This window comes from Penicillium malachiteum (assembly GCF_028827825.1).
Source record: "Penicillium malachiteum strain IBT 17515 chromosome Unknown utg000005l:1.0-9002435.0:326005.0-9005861.0, whole genome shotgun sequence".
NCBI lineage: Eukaryota > Fungi > Ascomycota > Eurotiomycetes > Eurotiales > Aspergillaceae > Penicillium > Penicillium malachiteum.
In genome coordinates this window covers 8,083,767-8,101,750 of record NW_026643099.1, presented here as the reverse complement: position 1 = coordinate 8,101,750, position 17,984 = coordinate 8,083,767, and the positions used below count along the sequence as shown (strand labels likewise).

The 17,984-nt window shown below is 46.5% G+C and overlaps 7 protein-coding genes across 7 annotated transcripts; 3 read left to right on the top strand and 4 right to left on the bottom strand.

Annotated features, from left to right (window-relative positions):
* Window positions 1-251: 251 nt before the first annotated feature.
* On the bottom strand, window positions 252-2,223 carry N7483_013008 (chaperonin-containing T-complex subunit CCT6; the record flags this gene model as incomplete). The annotated part of the gene is made up of 7 exons (XM_057096435.1): window positions 252-1,478; window positions 1,535-1,708; window positions 1,765-1,785; window positions 1,844-1,885; window positions 1,953-1,974; window positions 2,029-2,123; window positions 2,182-2,223. The coding sequence occupies 7 exons, from the start codon at window positions 2,221-2,223 to the stop codon at window positions 252-254; spliced, it is 1,623 nt and encodes a 540-aa protein (XP_056942406.1).
* A 1,342-nt stretch (window positions 2,224-3,565) lies between these two features.
* N7483_013007 (putative NRPS-like enzyme) lies at window positions 3,566-6,968 on the top strand (the record flags this gene model as incomplete). The annotated part of the gene is made up of 4 exons (XM_057096434.1): window positions 3,566-3,886; window positions 3,973-4,240; window positions 4,310-6,516; window positions 6,582-6,968. The coding sequence occupies 4 exons, from the start codon at window positions 3,566-3,568 to the stop codon at window positions 6,966-6,968; spliced, it is 3,183 nt and encodes a 1,060-aa protein (XP_056942405.1).
* A 248-nt stretch (window positions 6,969-7,216) lies between these two features.
* On the bottom strand, window positions 7,217-7,804 carry N7483_013006 (Hsp20/alpha crystallin family protein; the record flags this gene model as incomplete). Its single annotated transcript, XM_057096433.1, has 1 exon — window positions 7,217-7,804. The coding sequence occupies one exon, from the start codon at window positions 7,802-7,804 to the stop codon at window positions 7,217-7,219; it is 588 nt and encodes a 195-aa protein (XP_056942404.1).
* Window positions 7,805-9,495: 1,691 nt separating this feature from the next.
* N7483_013005 (Zn(II)2Cys6 transcription factor) lies at window positions 9,496-11,993 on the bottom strand (the record flags this gene model as incomplete). Its single annotated transcript, XM_057096432.1, has 4 exons — window positions 9,496-10,615; window positions 10,674-11,320; window positions 11,382-11,493; window positions 11,551-11,993. 4 exons carry the CDS (start codon window positions 11,991-11,993, stop codon window positions 9,496-9,498), a joined length of 2,322 nt encoding a protein of 773 aa, XP_056942403.1.
* Window positions 11,994-13,707: 1,714 nt separating this feature from the next.
* N7483_013004 (succinate dehydrogenase assembly factor 1) lies at window positions 13,708-14,083 on the bottom strand (the record flags this gene model as incomplete). Its single annotated transcript, XM_057096431.1, has 2 exons — window positions 13,708-13,860; window positions 14,003-14,083. 2 exons carry the CDS (start codon window positions 14,081-14,083, stop codon window positions 13,708-13,710), a joined length of 234 nt encoding a protein of 77 aa, XP_056942402.1.
* Window positions 14,084-14,302: 219 nt separating this feature from the next.
* On the top strand, window positions 14,303-15,281 carry N7483_013003 (fumarylacetoacetate hydrolase family protein; the record flags this gene model as incomplete). Its single annotated transcript, XM_057096430.1, has 3 exons — window positions 14,303-14,317; window positions 14,367-15,088; window positions 15,149-15,281. 3 exons carry the CDS (start codon window positions 14,303-14,305, stop codon window positions 15,279-15,281), a joined length of 870 nt encoding a protein of 289 aa, XP_056942401.1.
* An 892-nt stretch (window positions 15,282-16,173) lies between these two features.
* Window positions 16,174-17,412, top strand: N7483_013002 (DUF3431 domain-containing protein; the record flags this gene model as incomplete). The annotated part of the gene is made up of 1 exon (XM_057096429.1): window positions 16,174-17,412. The coding sequence occupies one exon, from the start codon at window positions 16,174-16,176 to the stop codon at window positions 17,410-17,412; it is 1,239 nt and encodes a 412-aa protein (XP_056942400.1).
* Window positions 17,413-17,984: the final 572 nt, after the last annotated feature.

Genomic DNA, 17,984 nt, shown 5'->3' with positions numbered 1-17,984 from the left:
ATTTGAAAGACATAGTGCTGGCATTGATCGGTCCCTAATAAAAAACGAACTTCACTATACTACCGGTCTACCCATCGCAACTTGGTGCTGAACTTGAACACAGTTCGACATTCAAATGTTAGACTCCAGATACTACTTAATAGATCAATAATGTAGAGAGGGTATGTGTGGAATTTACAGCTGTCGTTCTTGGGCAATGAATATGTATTTTTATTTTGGAACAGGTTCGTGCTTTATCCGTCAGGGTCACATTACTCTTCCATACCACCAGGGCCGCTCGCCCTGCTCATCTGGCGAGCCTTCAGCAACTCATCACAGAGCAAAAGGTTCGACGCGATACCAGTGCTGGAGGCAATGCAGTTGCGCAAAACACGGTAAGAGTCGAAAACACCAGCCTGGACGGGATCCATTGGCTCACCGGTGTTCAGATCCAGACCGACGGTGTTGCCTTGCTTGCCTTCATACCACATGGCGGCCAGGGAGTCCTGGACATCGTGGCCAGAGTTGGCAGCGAGAGTCTTAGGAATAACCAGGAGAGCATCTGCGAAAGCCTCAACACCCCATGTGGCCTTGCCCTTGACGGTCTTGCCGAAGGCGTCTGACTTGAGGTGAGCGGCAGCGGCGACTTGGTAGGCACCAGCACCAGGGATGACACAGCCGTCAACGATAGTGTTGTACACGGAGCGGAGACCATCACGAACGGCATCCTTAACTTGAGCAATGGTGTGCTGGTTGGGGCCCTTGATGAGAATTGTCACAGACTTAGGGTCCTTGACCTCCTCAACGAAGGTGTACTTCTCCTCACCAAGCTGGTGCTCGTAGACTAGGCCGGCCCAGCCAAGAACATCGGGGGTCATATCTTCAACACTGTTCTGGGCGACACCACCGCAAACCAGCTGGAGACGTTCCATGTTTCTGCGCTTAGCTCTGCGGAGAGCCATGATACCGTTCTTGACCAGAACATCCAGACTAAGAGGATCAATACCCTTCTGGTTGATAACAACGAAGCCTTTCTTGGGGTCATTGCCGCAGACCTGCTTCTTGAGATCAACAATCTTCTGCAACTTAGCATCAACGAATTTGCGCTCGCTCTCCACCAGCTTGTCTCTCTGCTCAGCAGTTGAGTAGTAGAAACCAGAGTTGATCTCAGACTTCTCGTACTCCAAGCTGACGTTCAGTGTCAAAATGAAAGCGTTCTCCACGCGCTTGGGCATGTCGGGGTGGCGGGCACCGTGGTCAAGGGCCAGACCACGGATGAGTTGGGTATCAGCGGATGTGCGGTGTTGCATGGTCATGATCTCAATCATGTGCAGATCGGGCTTCTCGGGGGCGTGGTGAATGGCAAGAACGGCGTCAACAATATCGGGGGTAAGCTTCTCAGCAAGAGCGTTGTTGAGCTTAGTGGAGAGGGAGGTACGGGCGACAGAGAGGAGCAGCTCCCGGTCAATGGGCTTCTCGAGCTTGAATTGGTCGAGGAACTGCGAGCAGCGAATTAGACCGAATATTCTCAATCGACCGAATCTTTCCGTCATACCTTCAGAGCCTCTGTCTTGGCGATCTCGTAACCATCGGTGATCACTCGGGGGTGCAGTCCCTCGGAAATGTGACGCTCGGCCTGCTTCAGGAGCTCTCCAACCAACAACACAACGGAGGTTGTGCCATCACCAGTAATATCATCTTGAGCTGTCGCAGCGCGAGCAATCATAACCTTTTCATCTATTATCAGCGTGGAACGAGGGTAGGTCGGGGGATATGCTGCCTTACAGCTGTGGGATTTTGGATTTGCTATAAAAAAAGGTTAGCAAATGCAGGCTTCACGGAGGCATTGGGCTTGAGAACGAACCATCTCCCGGAGCAAAACGTTTCCATCCTTAGTCAACTTGATCTGTTATAGCGCTAGGTTAGAAATCGTGATTCCTGGAAACTCGTAGCAAAAGGGGTATATTGCATACTCCGCCCGAACCATCGACCAGCCTATTGTTTTGTCAGCTCCATGATTGTTGGACAGGAGGGAAAACCATCACTTACATCTTCAATGTGCCAGAAGGACCCAAATTCGACTTGAGGACATCTTGCAGACCCTCTCCGGCGCCGATGTTGACCTTCAGGGCATCTCCTCTCCGCTAGATGAAATGTTAGTGCGGGCCAATGGAGGGGTCAAGTCGGGGGAGCATTCCATACCCGGGACTCCGCCTTGGGGTTAAGCAGCTGAGTTGCAGACATCTCTGCAATATTAATGAATGACAGGGAGCTCAGCCAGAAAGAATTAGGATTCTAAGATGGGAGGTAGCTAGTCACCACACAGGAGTTGAAGTGCCCGCTTGATTGTTGTAGGCGGTGAAGGCGTTGAGGTCGGCAAAAAGCAATGTGTCCAAATTTGGACTAGCGTTGAAAAAAGCTCCAGATGAATGGGTGTCACATGACTGCACGTGGCTGGCAGTCAACTGGTCACTCATATACTACTCGTGGACATGAACCTTGGAACTTCCAATGAGGTCCACGGTATTCGGTACAAGCCCTGGAGATAAACACCATCTACATCCACCGGGGCATACTACATTGTTATACACATCTGAATCATCACTTACTCCTTTTACAACTTGTATACAGCTACTAGTGCTATAAGCTGCATCGGGGTGTGTATGAAGATGATTCGTCTCCTTTCTAAGTTGAACTTGACATGCTGTTCTTGGAATATCATGATTTTGTGTTCATGCACATGTGGTTGGGAACTTGAATCCTAATCTCGAATTTTAAGTCATAATCTAGGCACTGAATAGTAACACTGTTAACCTTCAAATTGGCGATCAACACGGAACCTATCCCGATCTTCCCGCGTACTATGTATGCACAAATCTCCGGATATTCATTTATGCAGTTTCACCAGAAATGCGTGAGGTCTGCAGGATAAGATCTGCATCTCGCTCACTTTAAATATTGAAAGTACTAGCTTGACTACTTGAGGGGTTGCATGAATTGGAGAACCTAAGAGGGACGTCATTGGTCTCATTGGCCTGGTGATGGATTCAGCAATTAGAGTAACATCCGAGTCAGTAATACTCTTCATTCCCGATTTTATGCAGCACTTAAGTTAGTGTTCCGTTAGTGCGTGAACAAGATTGGATCTAGTGAAGAAATTAACTATGCATAAGACTCGGATGGGTGGGTCTCGTCCTAGGGGAACTGACCATAGAAGGACTGTCATTATGTATCTCGGGCCGAGTGGGTGCATCGAGTATCCGAAATTATGCTGAATGCAAGAAGTGAATCTCGGTATGCCCCTCTTAATCAAGAAATAGTCTTGTTGCACATATGGAACGATGGCATATTTGTCCAATAAAAATGAACCATGTAATCTCAAGTGCTCTCCGCGGAGTGGAGCAGTAATGAATTCCCTCACTACTAGTACAATTAGGCATTGATTTTCTCCGGTTTGAAAATTGCAGAGTTATACAGAGTTATAAGACTGGAATGGTGCCATGGTACTGAGAAAATATCTTTTGTTTAACGCAGAAAGCGGTAAAAAGCTGAAGTTTTGAGGATTAATTGTTAGAACTTCGGAATCATGCCAGGTACTATATCATCTCAGCCACTGGCATCACCACAGGTATTCCAAGCTCCGAAGAGGCTTCTTGTTACCCTGGTCGATAAGCTGGCCAAGACATATCCAAAACAACGGTTTGGCCTGATTCCGAATGGCACAGAGATCGAAGATGGCTTTCGGGAGATCACCTTTTTGCATCTTTCCCAAGCAGTCAATGCTGCTTCGTGGTGGATCTTGAAAAACATGGGCGAGTCAAAAGACGGAGGCCGATTTGCCTATATTGGAAACAATGACATTCGTTACATCATCCTGATGCTGGCAGCTCACAAGACAAACTATACGGTCCGTTATTACCTAGTCCTATACCATTTGCAGAACGACCGTTTGGATGATGATGTTGACTGACCTTGGAATTCATGTAACAATAGATCGTCTTGCCTTCCACTCGGCTTTCAGATGAAGCCTACGAACATGTCCTCCGAGAGACTGAATGTGAATACCTTCTATTCAGTCATGAAAAAGAGTCTATTTCGAACAGGCTGCGCAACCTGGATTGGAAGATGAAATTCCTTGAAGTGCCCACTGCTAGCGACATTCTGAGCGATGAAGCTGGCAATAACTACTATGCTTTCTCCAAAACATATGACGAGATGGTCAGCCAGGTTGCTTTAATTATCCATAGCTCTGGAACTACTGGTAAGTGACCAGTAAACGAACCTGTACAGCTCTGTTATGGAATGACATTGAACTGATTCCTCTCCACAGGTATGCCAAAGCCTGTTCCCTTAAACCACGGTTTCCTGGGGGCTGTAGACTTCAGTCCACATCTTCCTCGTCCAGCAGGCCGCAACACTTCTTTCTTCAATGATCTTGTCTCGGATGATCATAAATCGCCCCATCTTATTCTTTCCATGACGCCTTATTTCCATTTAATGGGACTGCTTTCCTTCTGGGAGTCCATCTTCCACAACATTCCGTTTGTGGCCAGCCCAGAAAAGCTACTCTCAGTTGACTTTGTGATCAACATCGTTCGTCACACAAAACCAACTGCCACACTACTCCCTCCTTCTATTCTGGAAGATATGAGTCATTCTGAAGATGGCCTGGCCTGTCTCAGCTCTATGGAATTTGTCTGCTATGGTGGAGCGCCCCTTGCGCCAGAGGTCGGGAAGAAGCTCATGAAATATACAAAATTACGGTCTCCAATCGGATCGAGCGAAATGGGTATCCTCAGCTCGATGGTCCCTGAGGGAGAAGATGACTGGGGATATTTTGAGTGGAATCCCCATTACCATATTGACATGCAGCCAATTGGTGATGGGCTGTATGAGCTGGTGATCCCACGTGTTGAGAACTCTCTGGTCATCCATAGTATCTTCCACACCTTTCCCACCCTGAAGGAATATCGCTCCAAGGATCTTTACGTCCCGCACCCAACAAATCCTAATTTGTGGAAATATCATGGACGCTTTGATGATGTGATCGTGCTGAGCAATGGAGAAAAGCTCAATCCCATCTCATTGGAAAAGATGGTTGAGGGCCACCCTGCTGTTCACCGCGCTTTGGTAATCGGCTCAGCCAGATTCCAAACATGTCTGTTGATTGAGCCGGGCATGGAATACGATCTCAATACCATTGACCACCAGGCCTTCATTGATGATGTTTGGTCAGTGGTTGAAGCGGGCAATGAAACTGTTCCTCGATATGGTCAGATTTCGAAGAGCATGGTCCGTCTGTCATCGCGTGAAAAGCCCTTCAAGCTCACGCCCAAAGGCACAACACAACGACGGGCTGTCAACAACGACTATTCCGATGAGATTGACCATATTTACGCTTGTCAGGATAAGCAGCCGATTGCTGAATTACCTGAGAGTATTACACCTGAAGGCATTTATGATTTTCTTCAATGCCTTGTTTCCTCGCTCACTGGTCAGAAAAATCTTCAGGCTGAGGACGATCTATACAGTATGGGACTTGATTCGCTACAAGCGATTCAGCTCAGCAAGACGCTGAAAACATCCGTGTCCTCCTACAACTCTAGTCTGGACATTTCATCCCTCAGCGTGCAGGGTATCTATGGTCACCCTACTCTACATGGTCTCACTAACCTCATGCTGAGAGTTCTCGGCGAGAAGGAGTTCAAACCTGTGACGAAGCAGCGTGAGGAAATCATCTCACAGTTGATTGCCAAGTACACCAGTAACTTGAGCGTGCAGAGTCCGTCTCAATCGTCTGAGCGACCTGCACAGTCTACTTTCATTCTTACTGGTTCAACTGGATCTCTGGGCAGCTATGTACTTTCAGATCTCCTTTCCAACCCCTCAGTGGCAAAGGTCTACTGTTTCAACCGAAGCGAAGACGGTTTGCTACGTCAAACCCAAGGATTCCAAGAGAAGGGACTTGATGCATCTCTGCTGAGTGACCTGAGCAGAGTGGAATTCATTTATGCTCACTTTGGAGCTGAAAAGTTTGGTCTTGATGCCACCAAATTTCAGGAGCTACTCCAATCTGTTGACTTGGTTATCCATAATGCATGGAAAGTGAACTTTAACCACCCAGTCTCGTCATTCGAGGACCCGCATCTCAAGGGCGTTCATACTTTTGTCAACTTTTGTCTTGAAAGTCGTTTTGGCGCACACTTGGCATTTATCTCCTCCGTGAGCACGATTGGATCCTGGGTTCCACACGATGGCCAAAACTCCGTTCCTGAAATTCCTATGGAGGATGTCAAGTCAGCTCTTGAGCAGGGATATGGTGAATCGAAGTTTGTGGGTGAAAGTATCTGTGTGGAGGCTTCAAGGAAGGCTGGTTTATCAACCAGTATTCTCAGGGTAGGTCAGATTGCTGGTCCAGACACACGGATGGGAGTTTGGAACCCACATGAGTGGATTCCGACTTTGGTTAAAACGGCAAAGGCAACTGGAAAAGTGCCGACTGACCTTGGTGGTTACCCTATTGACTGGATCTCTGTGGTAAGAAATTCTTCTCATGCTATCAATATTGCTCTGGAAGATTTATACTCACTCTTTGAAACTAGGATTGCTTGGCTCGGATTGTGAATGAACTCCTTATCGGCCGTCCTTCGTCTGCTGGAGGCTGCGTCAATGTGTTCCACCTCGTGAACCCATCACGTACCACTTGGGATTCTCTTGTCCCAGCTATTCAAGAGAGATACTCTGTCAACCCGGTGTCACTCGCAGAATGGGTGAAAGACCTGGCGAAGATCCAAAATCCGTCTGACCTGGAAGTCTCCGAGAAACCAGCTCTGAAACTTCTTTCTTTCTACCAGGCCTTGGCTGAATCAGATGTGTTATCTACTGAGATTAGCGTTGAGCAGTGCAAGAAGGCAAGCAAGACCATGGCAACTCTTGAGCCGGTTTCCCAAGCCCAAATGTCGAATTGGATATCACAGTGGGACTTTTAGAACTACATGGATGTACAGCCAAAAGAGTCTTTTGGCCTGATTTTTGGAAGCTACTCGTGCACAGTGGTATTGATTGGTTAAAGTTGAGGTTATATTGCATTCAGATCAAACATAATAAATATCAAATAGTAAATCCAAAATATATATTAAAGTACAAATCCAGTCAAGTACACATAATCCGCTGATATTCCGTCTCTTGCTCCGCATGAATGCAAAATGCGACCCAATTTATAAATAACTTTATCGGATTACTCAACACGAATCTTCTTCGCCACTGGGGTAGCCTCCTTGGGCAAAACAACAGACAAAACACCATTCTTCAGACTGGCACGAACGGCATCTTGATCGACGCGTGAAGGGAAGCTGAATGTGCGCTCGAAGTCACCGATCGAACGCTCTGATGCCCAGTACTTAGAGGTTGGGGTCTGAGTGGGTGTCGGTGTCTTAGTGGATCCACTTGAGGTGGCAGTATTGGTATCGGAGTCATTGGAGTCGGATTCATCTTCATCCTCAACAGTAGGTTGGCGCAGCTTTGTGAACTCCTCAGAGTCACTGGAGGACTCAGGCTGGGTTGTTTGGTAATTCCGCTCAGAGCGACCCTTAATAACTAGTGTTTGGGGATCGCGGAATTCAATATCGATGGCATTTTGGTCCACGCCTGGCAACTCGCCGTCCAAGTAATAGCTGTCGGATACTTCGCGCACATCAAAGGCTGGAGCATAGAAGGTGCGGCGAGTGCGGGTGTTCTTTGTGGGGCAGGTTCGGTGGGGCTCATAGTTTTCGAGCAATTGGAACAGGGGTGCGAACTCCGCGTTGGATAAGTTGAGGAAAGGCATGGTGAAATGATTGGAAGAGATTCTTGGAAGAGGAGAAGATTGTTTAGACAGATTGTTTGGGATCTGAGAACTGTGAAATTGATGATGAATGTATTTGGGGGGAGTGTTTAAGGGAGTATATATAGGTTTGGGGACATTCTGATTGGTCATTTACTCGAATCCACTCGAACCCATCGGAAGTGGCGTCAACTTTCTAGCATTTTCTCCATTCTTCGAGTCATTACTACACACCAGACTAATATAGATGAGATGACATTTCATCTCTTATGACAAATCATTCCCGGGGCCATATTCCAACCTTGGAAGGTTCTAAGTTGAATCCATCAAATTCTATGATTATGCTATCATGTACATAACTAAACATTTGAATCCATAATCATCCTGAGGTCGATGCGGCGGTTCCCATATGGGTAGCGTAGGCCGATAGATAGAAAATATATCTTGTGAAGCTTGAAAACTTGAACGTTCCCGAGGTGATTTTGTTAATAGTACCTGTATACTACCTAGCATAACTTGATATTTATAATGTAACTTGAAACTTGCGTCCAATAAATGTTATTGATCGATAAGAACCCAATTCAGGGCTCCCTTAGCATGGACGATCGACCAGTTGACAGATTGGGCCATTGGATTGATGGTGTCACGGTTGCCTATGAGGTGAGATGATCTAAAAACACGTAGTGAGACGCGTTGTTTGCCCCTTCTCAGCCTTTCCAAGGTTCCAATTCTCCTCCAGGGCTGCACTCCAAGCTGTTTATACCTAGGCAGCTGCACTTAGGTAGAACTTTTTCCTCTCCATATGGGCATGTTTCCCCACAACACTTGGTTTCCCATATCATGATAGTATCTGTTAATTCTCAAGAGATGGGCCATTTCCGGGTGTAGAGGGTTGTTCCAGTAAATATCAACATCCCAAGAATGTTTATTGATGGGGTACTATTATTGAGATACTCTGGTGAGTGGTAGTAGGACCTATGTGCAGGTCTTGAGGGAGTGATCATTAGGAGTTGTAGTGGGAAAAGTGTGACTCATGTTGGAGGCATCTTGAAAGCCAACATGAGCTTCAAGTTCGTATGTGCTTTGTTGTGAAGCGATGCAACAAACGTGAATCAATCAGAACAGATTCAAACAAACCTTGCCCACGTGGAACTCAGTGTATAGCACTTGAGAGTACCGTAAAGGATGTTTCCCTTCCTAAAGCTCCACCCATTGGAAAATTCAAAAAGCAAAAAAGAACCTCGCTGGTGGAGGGACTCGAACCCTCATCTTGAAGGAATATGTCCAGAAGTATAGGACGTCCCATGCGTTGCCATTACGCCACACCAGCTTTTTGTGCTGGAGGATCCACCTCCCAGAATCTCGACGAATGAAAGCAAACAAATCGGGACGGGTTCCACTTGTTCATTCCAGGAACGTTTAGCGTGAACTCCACAATGATCCACATGGTATGACGTTGATACTTATGCCCTGTCCACAGGTACGACTTATCTAAATTTTAAATCACATCTACACTTTACTACGTAGCGAAAGCCATAGATAGACTAAAGTCACTAACTACTGGGTATTGTGCGAGAATCAAAGTGGGTAATAGATTGTCAAGTACTATACTGCAATAACAGCTAACATGAAAATGCATAACACCATCCCATTTATCCCTAGCCCATTTCCCACCTTTTCCATAAGTTTTCCCCTTATACCGAAGTCCCAATATTCTCAAAAATATCAAAGCGCTCTAGATCACTGGTTTCCGAAAATGCCAAATTGCCATTATGAACATTCAAATCAGATAGGTCAACAGAAGGAATGCCATCAGTGCTGTAGCCCATTCGAGCTGACAGATTGCGATATAACCTATCGCAGAATTCCCATGCCTGTTTCGCTCCAAGACTGCGATAGGACATTGTATGAAAGCAACGAAGAGACTTTTTCACTAGCCAAATGAAACTTGACTCGTCTTCTCGCATATGGATAGAGCCTAGAGAGAGCTCCAGTAATATCGTCTTCGCAGCATGCGTCAAGTAATGTAGTACGCACCACCATGGACATATTTGATGGAATCTTGTCTTGTCCAACTCGTCGGGTATAAGGTAGATGATATTTCTCGCCGCATCGAGAGCCACTTGGGCCATTTTGTAGGTTGTATGATCATATTCAAGTGTGTCTCGACGGTAAAGCCAAGGGCGACCGAATGCAATCCGTGCGCTGTGGTAGTGGAATGCTAGTCCGAATTTATATCCCACATGGCTTATGTTGTTTTCACTTTCGATCTGGCCGAAGTCAAGACTGTCTGGGAGACTTGTTCTCCAGGATTCTAATCGATTTTGAAGATCGCCAATTCGACTTTCCTTATCGGGCCATGCCGTCGATTTGGAAAGTTTGCTGGCAATTTCTCCAACGATGACAGCCAAGTCACAGTAAAAGAGGAAATAGAGACCGGAGTTCGGCTCAATATGTCGCAGCCAGGATTCATTCTCTGAGAGATCTGAATCATTTGGAATGCTCTTTGAGCTGGACATGGCTTGGTCAAGCCACTGAAACCTCAGTTCTGAACTTTGAAGCAGACTTGAAGCTAGGATGTCGTTTTCATAATTTTCTTCCTGGAAGGGTAATGGAAAAGGTATTGTGTGTTGGTCGTAAGGAATTGATGTTGTTCGATAAGCGAGAAGGCCGAGTACTTTCTCGAAAGTGTAGACGCACCACCATAGTCGACATCTAGCTTCTCTCGAGACGAAATGTAAAGTTGTCGTTATTTGTGAGTTAATGCAGAGTGTAACGGCAGATCGCACTGCCATACCGGAAATTCTCCATGATCTGGATAAAATGTTGGTTAGTTGGGACCAAACGTATCAGAACAGATGATTCTTCTTACTTCTCAAATTGATCAGATGCAAGGAGATAAAAAGCACATAGCCCTTCTACTTGAACTTGCTGGAGGTCTGGTCGACTAAAGAATTCAGCTTCGGTCATACTCAATAATTTTGCCCGCTTGAAATACAGACGATGATCGTTCTCATCATCTTGCCAGGATCCCCTCGTACGGGTTGCATACAGGGATGCGATAGCGAACATCATGTTGAGTATTGCTAGCCATTTATCACCAGGCTGCTCAGCGTGCTCCCAGTATTTGAGATATTGAGAACGAAATAGGGGTCGGTGGACTATAGGAAATTCGGGGTGGACGCTAGTCAAATAGTCCTCGAAGAGCTGGTCTGCGCAATTTCGGGGAGGCAGACTGTATTTGTTGATTGATGGGGTAGCTGACGTGAAATCGCCGAGAGAAGGGTTGAGCGAGTCAGATCTGAAAGTCTCTGCGAAATCGCCATCGCCATTTTCAGACGCACTCTCTCCATTGAATAGAGATGTTGCTGCTTTTTCACAGGAAGCTCGGGTGTTTGTTTGATTTGTGCCTAATAGCAATGGTCCATCACTCTTCAGATCGAGCGACACTGTTTTTATGATCGGTGTCGGAGCTGGAGTTTGATTTGGCTCTGCGATATCGTCAGGAGCTAGTCGATACTACATTTCGTATTAGCTGGTGTTAGCGATCTTAGGGGATTGAAATTTATCTAGTTCTCACCTTCTGCAGTGTTGTATGAATCCACTGGTTTGCTGAGATATCTGTAGTGCGAAGTAGATCTTGCACAAAATCCTGATAATCTTTGAGAACGGCAGAATCGTCGTCTGACTTCCTGTAGATCTCTTCGTGTCAGTAAAGATTTGCTTGGGGAAACTGAGAGGTGGCTCACTTTTTCATCTCCTCCCTCCAACCCATTGGATAACGACAGAGCAAATCTAGCTCTCGACATTGTCGACAGGCAGGCTGTTCACCGCTGCATTTCACTTTACGAGTCCGGCATGACGAACATGCCCGCAGTACTCGCCCAGCAATTGGTACAGCATAACTGTTCAAATCGCGTGGGATGGCAATTTTTCCATCTGGAGCAGTGCGCCCACTGAAGTCGTTGACCTGACGGCTGTCTGTGGATGAAGAGGAAGAGTCAGCCACAGAGGACTCCTCCGACAAAGGAGTCAATAAAGAATTCACCCCATCTGCGCCACTCGGGGATCTTGTGGCTCTGAGGCTGAAGGTGCCGTTTGGAGGGGTAGACTGTCCAAGTCTTGAATAGGTAATTGTCGCATCGTCCCTACTATTGCCGTTCAATTCTCGCGAGATATTTTTCTCGGTCATGGCAAAGTGATAAAGACTGATAACCGATATTGAATGGTATCGACACCCTATTTAAGGGTGCATTGCTCTGACATAAGATGTAGTGTGTGATACTTCAAGCAAATGCCAAAGGTGTGGTGGGGGTAGGTTGTATTTTCGGTCGGAAAGATGCCTCAGCCAGGTGGGACATGAAGATTAAATACCCATCTCATGATTGTCATGAAGTAATAAGTGAGGGTTTTCCCACGGTTCCCGAAGATAGGCATAGCTTCTACATGATTCTCGAAGCCTATAAGAACTCGTACCCCTGTAGGTCGGATCCATCGGGCGGTATGGCAGTGCCGAAATAGCATTTCAATCTGCAACATCTTCAGCCATTCATGAAGTCTCTTGGCGTTGGAATGTTTCTGTATACTCAAGCCAATGACGTCATTGGTCTCCACTCATTCCAATGTATCTCACGATCACGATCCCTTACCACTGACATTACCACTGACAGCACCTTTCATACCCACTATGATGATACCAATGGGTGTGTTTACTTTTTTCCGGGTTGAATTGAAGTGCTTATTTGGGTCACATTTCGTCAAGGGTTCGGAGACTGCCGCAACTATACTATTGTGGCTACGTGGTACTATTGTAGCCCTGAAGGTGCTAGTAGTCAACTGGTCATGTCTCGGTGGAGATAGTGATATGTGTACAGTGTACTCCGTACGGAGTACAGAGTACAAAGTACCTTGACTGTAGATTGTAGGCTGTGTTACTAGATATAGCGCTCTGGATTCCTGTGCTCCAGCCAAATCCACAGGTCCACTTAAGTCCACATGAGAAATGTGTGTGGGGTGACAGGATTCATTTTCATCACAGGGCTGACATATTGGTCAATCGAATCGGGAATTCCCATAGGAGTAATAACGATGTTGATGCATGTGGCGCGCCACCACATTGACGTCATGACGTCATACAGATTACTGAACGGACAGCGAGGTCGTGCGCCACAGTGGCGTATGCAGGAATATCTTTGTATAGAATTATGCATACATGAGAGTAGAGGACCTGAGCATAGGGCTGATGGCCAGGGTCAAGCGCTGCTATATCACGTGGTGAAGTGTGCATAGCTTCAAAAATCCAAATCATATTGTTCTGTAGTGTGATTTGATAGCGAGTCATCATTAGCAGATGATGAGAGATACCAGGAGATATTATTCAGGATAACGGACCCTGGTTGCACTGGCATCTTGCAGTAAAGAAATCACGAGATATCATGAGATATTTGTGAAGGAAATCTCAGCTACGGCACATGTGATTCAAAAGACTCCTCCGAAAGGGTGAAGGTTGAATTTTAATGAATTTGAGTTGGTGAATATGATAGCCGTCGGTTATATCAGCAGAAACCTTCAAGTTGGAGTGATGAATGGAAATTTATTCAGTGTTCGACCACTGTGAGAGGTATGAATAGTGTACAAATTTTGTGTGGTTCGGGGCTGGCTTCCAGAGTTTCAGCACTCGAGGTATCTTACAACCGCAACACAGCACAGGCTCTTCCATGCTGGATCCTCAGAAAACACCAAATCTCGGGTGGGATCGGGAGAAGTCTGTCTTTCGGATTCTGTCTAGAATCAAGCTCCTAATTGGAAATGTTAGTGTACAGAACCGGAAAGGCGAGACGAGAAACTTACGACACGAAGGGATGGCATCAAAGCCTAAAGCTCCCGGCGTGGCTCAGATGGCCCCTTCATCGGATGTTGCGAATTCCCGGGGAAGCATACATCTCTAGCTGGCGGTGGCCTTTGCGCAGCAGATATTCGATGGTGTTGAAATCCTTCTTGCTCACCGAAATGTGTTTTTGGAATTCCGCCCTACGATCTGTCAGCCGGGGTGCACCGATCTCTCAAAAGCGGGAAAGGAACGGAAGAAAAGAAATTACCTGGCATATCGTTTGAAGTTGCTTCTAGATTCCTAAACGCGACATCAAAAAATAATCAGCTATAAACATCCAGCGCGACGCGAAGTTTAGGCGAAATACACACGATCGGCTTGGTGCGAATTGCTCGGAGACATTGGCGATACAGAGACAAGACATCCCGCTGGAGCCCAGAGAGTCTAGCCATGATAGTCAAGATGAGGGATCATTGGATCGGAGCGTGAAGCTGGGGAAGTTGAGAGCTCCGTTTTCCGGCGGGCTTTTTCCCGGCCGAGTGGGTCATATATCCTTATCTCCGCCATTTTGCCATTTCCTGAGGGGAAGCATAAGGAGAACTTCAAGAAAAAAAAGGAGAACTTGCAGGAAACAGAAAGAAAAGTATCCATAATCAATACTTAAAATTAACATGTCTACATTTACAGTGAGTTCCTAACTTTCCTCCCTAGAACTCCCGCTGATTCACTCCACAGCACTTGATCCGTTTCCTGGCTAAGGATGGCCAAATTTACTACGGCGACGCAGTTCTCCCTACTGGAGTGAGCGACATCTCCAAGGCCACTCAGGCCAAAGTCATTCAGGGCGAGATTTTTGGCCAGCACCAGGTGACTGACCAAGTGGCCGATGTGCGCATGCTTCTGGCACCTCTGGCGCGCCGGGATATCAAGACTGTTCGCTGTCTGGGCCTCAACTACGAGCAGCATGCTAAGGAATCCAACCTGCCCATTCCCAAGTATCCTGTCCTGTTCTTCAAGCCTGTTACCGCCATTTCAGGCCCTACAGATGATATCCCAGTTGCCGCCATTGCACAAGAGAGCGAGGGCCTGGATTACGAGTGCGAACTGGTCATCGTCATCGGTAAAGAGGCCCGCAATGTGCCTGAAAGTAAGGCGCTGGAGTATGTCTTAGGATATGCAGTTGGTAACGATGTTTCCCATCGTGATTGGCAGATCAAGCGTGGCGGTGGCCAGTGGGGATTAGGTAAAGGATTTGATGGATGGGCTCCTTTTGGACCGGGAATCGTCTCTTCCAAGGTGATCACTGATCCTAATGCTTTGCATATCTCAACCATCTTGAATGGAAAGACTGTGCAGTCCTCGTCCACCAAGGATATGATTTTTGGCGTCGCCAAGACTATTGCCTTCTTGTCGCAGGGTACTACCCTCTTGCCGGGAGATCTGATTTTCACTGGAACGTGAGTTATCCTGACATATTTTTCATGACTGATGTGCATTGATTGATTTTTTTTATATAGACCTCAAGGTGTTGGAATGGGCCGCAAGCCCAATCTGTGGTTGAAGGACGGCGATCAGGTGGAGGTTGCACTAGAGGGTGTTGGCTCTTGCAAGAACCGAGTCATCTATGATAAGCCTGCATCCAAGCTGTGAGCTTTGAAGCACATGTGCATAGTTAAGTCTATTTTGTATAAATGTGCAGTCTGATGAGATGTCTTCAAATGTTATTATATCCTGCAAGTCATGCAGTTCAAATGACGATCATGTTCGCCTCAGGCTATGCAGTAGAATTGAAAATTGTCGCAAAATATTTGGATATTATACTTCAATTTTCGTTAATAATAGACATACATACCATATTTCTCAAATTGATTCATTGAGTGACTAACCTCTAAATTGTTGTTAATGTTAGCAGTGGGTTGTTTACCGCCAACTGGCGAAGAGTCAGCCTCAAGCATTCCGAGTTCCTTTCCATGAACACGAATCTTGGCGTCATCCTGATCTCAATATGTCAATCCAACTTCTCTTCTCATACTTTCCTATACTCCCCTCCTCTCGAAACTCATTTCCGATGAACCTATCCTTCTATACCGGAAGAACTCTAGCCCCGTGGCAGTTGTCGTCATGCTTGAGGGGTGCGCAATCCCATCCCCACCCGACCCGTGTTTGATCCATTCATTCGTCCGCTCCTCCATGGGCCATGGGAATGGCCATGAAGCATTGTCGGCTCCATTCTAGACCCTGCCGTCCTTTTCGTTCTCGAGTCCAAACCTTCGATTTCACCCTGGATTGATCTAATCTAAGCCCATAGTTAAACCGACTCATCATTCCAGAATTCCGCCCCCCTAGGCTTCTAAGTGCCTATGATTGCATTGCGATGATCTCTTTGAAGTGACCCGTGCGTTTATGATCCATCGCGAGCCTGGACTTCTTTGATCCACCTCCTGAATCCCCAAGCTCGTGCGACAATGCACATACTGACCGAGATCTGGTGTTACAGATAAAAAAAATTCTCCGCATTCAAACTATCCGATCTCCTACTCCCATGATTCTCTCACGCCGGGTAGTCGTTTTCCTCGGCGTCTCCTTCTTTCTCGTCCTTTTATACACAGCCCGACACCTTTCGCAACCATGGCATAAAATTCCCCAGGCTGTCGGCTTGGGCGAATTTGTCTACCCCGTCGGCAATAATAGAACCAAGTCCTCCAATTTAACATTCACCGATTTCCGCGAAGATGAGAAAACCTTATACGCGCCGCAACCGAATTTCATCCCCGGCATCCCGAAGCCACCGGGGCACGAGTATACAAAGATGCTCGTCATCCCGCGCATGCAATCGGAGGATGTTTCCTGGATTGAACAAGAGCTTCCGGACTGGCAAACGGCTATCTATGTCGCTGATGACCCATCAGCACCTCTTCACCCTCCAAAAAATAAGGGCCATGAGGTCATGGTGTATCTCAGCTATGTGATTGATTTCTATGAAGACTTGCCGGACGTTTCGGTCTTTATGCACTCGCACCAAGAAGCATGGCACAACGATGAGATTTTTGGTGGTGACGCTGCAGAGATTCTTCGCCGGTTGAGCTTGCCTCGTGTCATTCGAGAAGGATACATGAACACTCGATGTACTTTCGCGCCAGGTTGCCCGTCCTGGATGCATCCGGGCACTGTGATAGAGAACGAACAAAAGCAAGAAGAGACAATGTTGGCCCGCGCATGGGGTGAACTCTTCCCGGATGACCCGGTCCCGTCGGTACTTGCACAGCCATGTTGTGCCCAGTTTGCGCTGTCGAAGGACCGAATCCGAACGATCCCTCGTGCTCGCTTCATCTTTTACCGGGATTGGCTTTTACAGACTGATCTGAGTGACTATATTGCCGGTCGAATTTGGGAATATCTATGGCAGTACATTTTCACCGGTGAGGCAGTTGTTTGTGTTATGCCGCATATCTGTCTTTGTGATGGTTATGGTGTTTGTTTTGGCGGACAGGATGAATATGATAATTTCCGAAGTCTGTTCGACGAAAAGAACTATATCGAGGAGCAACTTGGGGATTACAATTTCGATCTTGACGAACTGGACCTGGCGCAAGAAAACGACGAGTCAGAAGAGGATGAGGAAGGCCAACCTGTATCGCGCGAAGGCCGACTAATTAAGAGCGCGAGAGAGAAGAGGCAAAAAGTGCAAGAGCTCATCGATGCTGCCTTGCTGCTTGGTGAAGATCCTCAGCACCGTGCTATGGAAGCTGGTCGTCCCTGGAAAAAGGGCGATGGCTTCTAGGCATACATGTGTTGCTTGACATAATTGTTGGATCATCTACTGTCATTTATACTGATTTTTGGGGCGTTTTAAGAAGGCATTAAGGATCTACACTGCTTGTTATTTTCGATTTACTTCTATTTTGTCGCGGCACTCTCCTGGTGAGGTTTGTCGTTAGCATATACCGCTAAGAAAGCATGTACAGTCTATTTGGAACCTTTGCATATTTCCCAGGTTGAATTACAGGCCCGCGATCAAAAAAGTATACTGTTCCCATAATGTATTAGTATAAGAACTACTACTAGTCCTGTCAATAACTATTCCTCTTTTAGACAATATACATCATAAATCCACCAGTTGGCGGTGACTCATTGGAGATGACAAATCATTCAAAGCCAAACTAGGCAAAATTCGGATAATAGTATTTGGGTTTTTGCATCTTCTCACATAAATCTACTTCTCGAGAGAGAGGTTTCTTTCCAATTTTCCTTCTCTGACAACTCCTTTCCCCCCTATCTAGAAGAACAGACGTTCTTTAAAACTTCCTGTTGATCAAGTGCGTCAGGAAAAAAAATCCACTAGCGACCGAACTT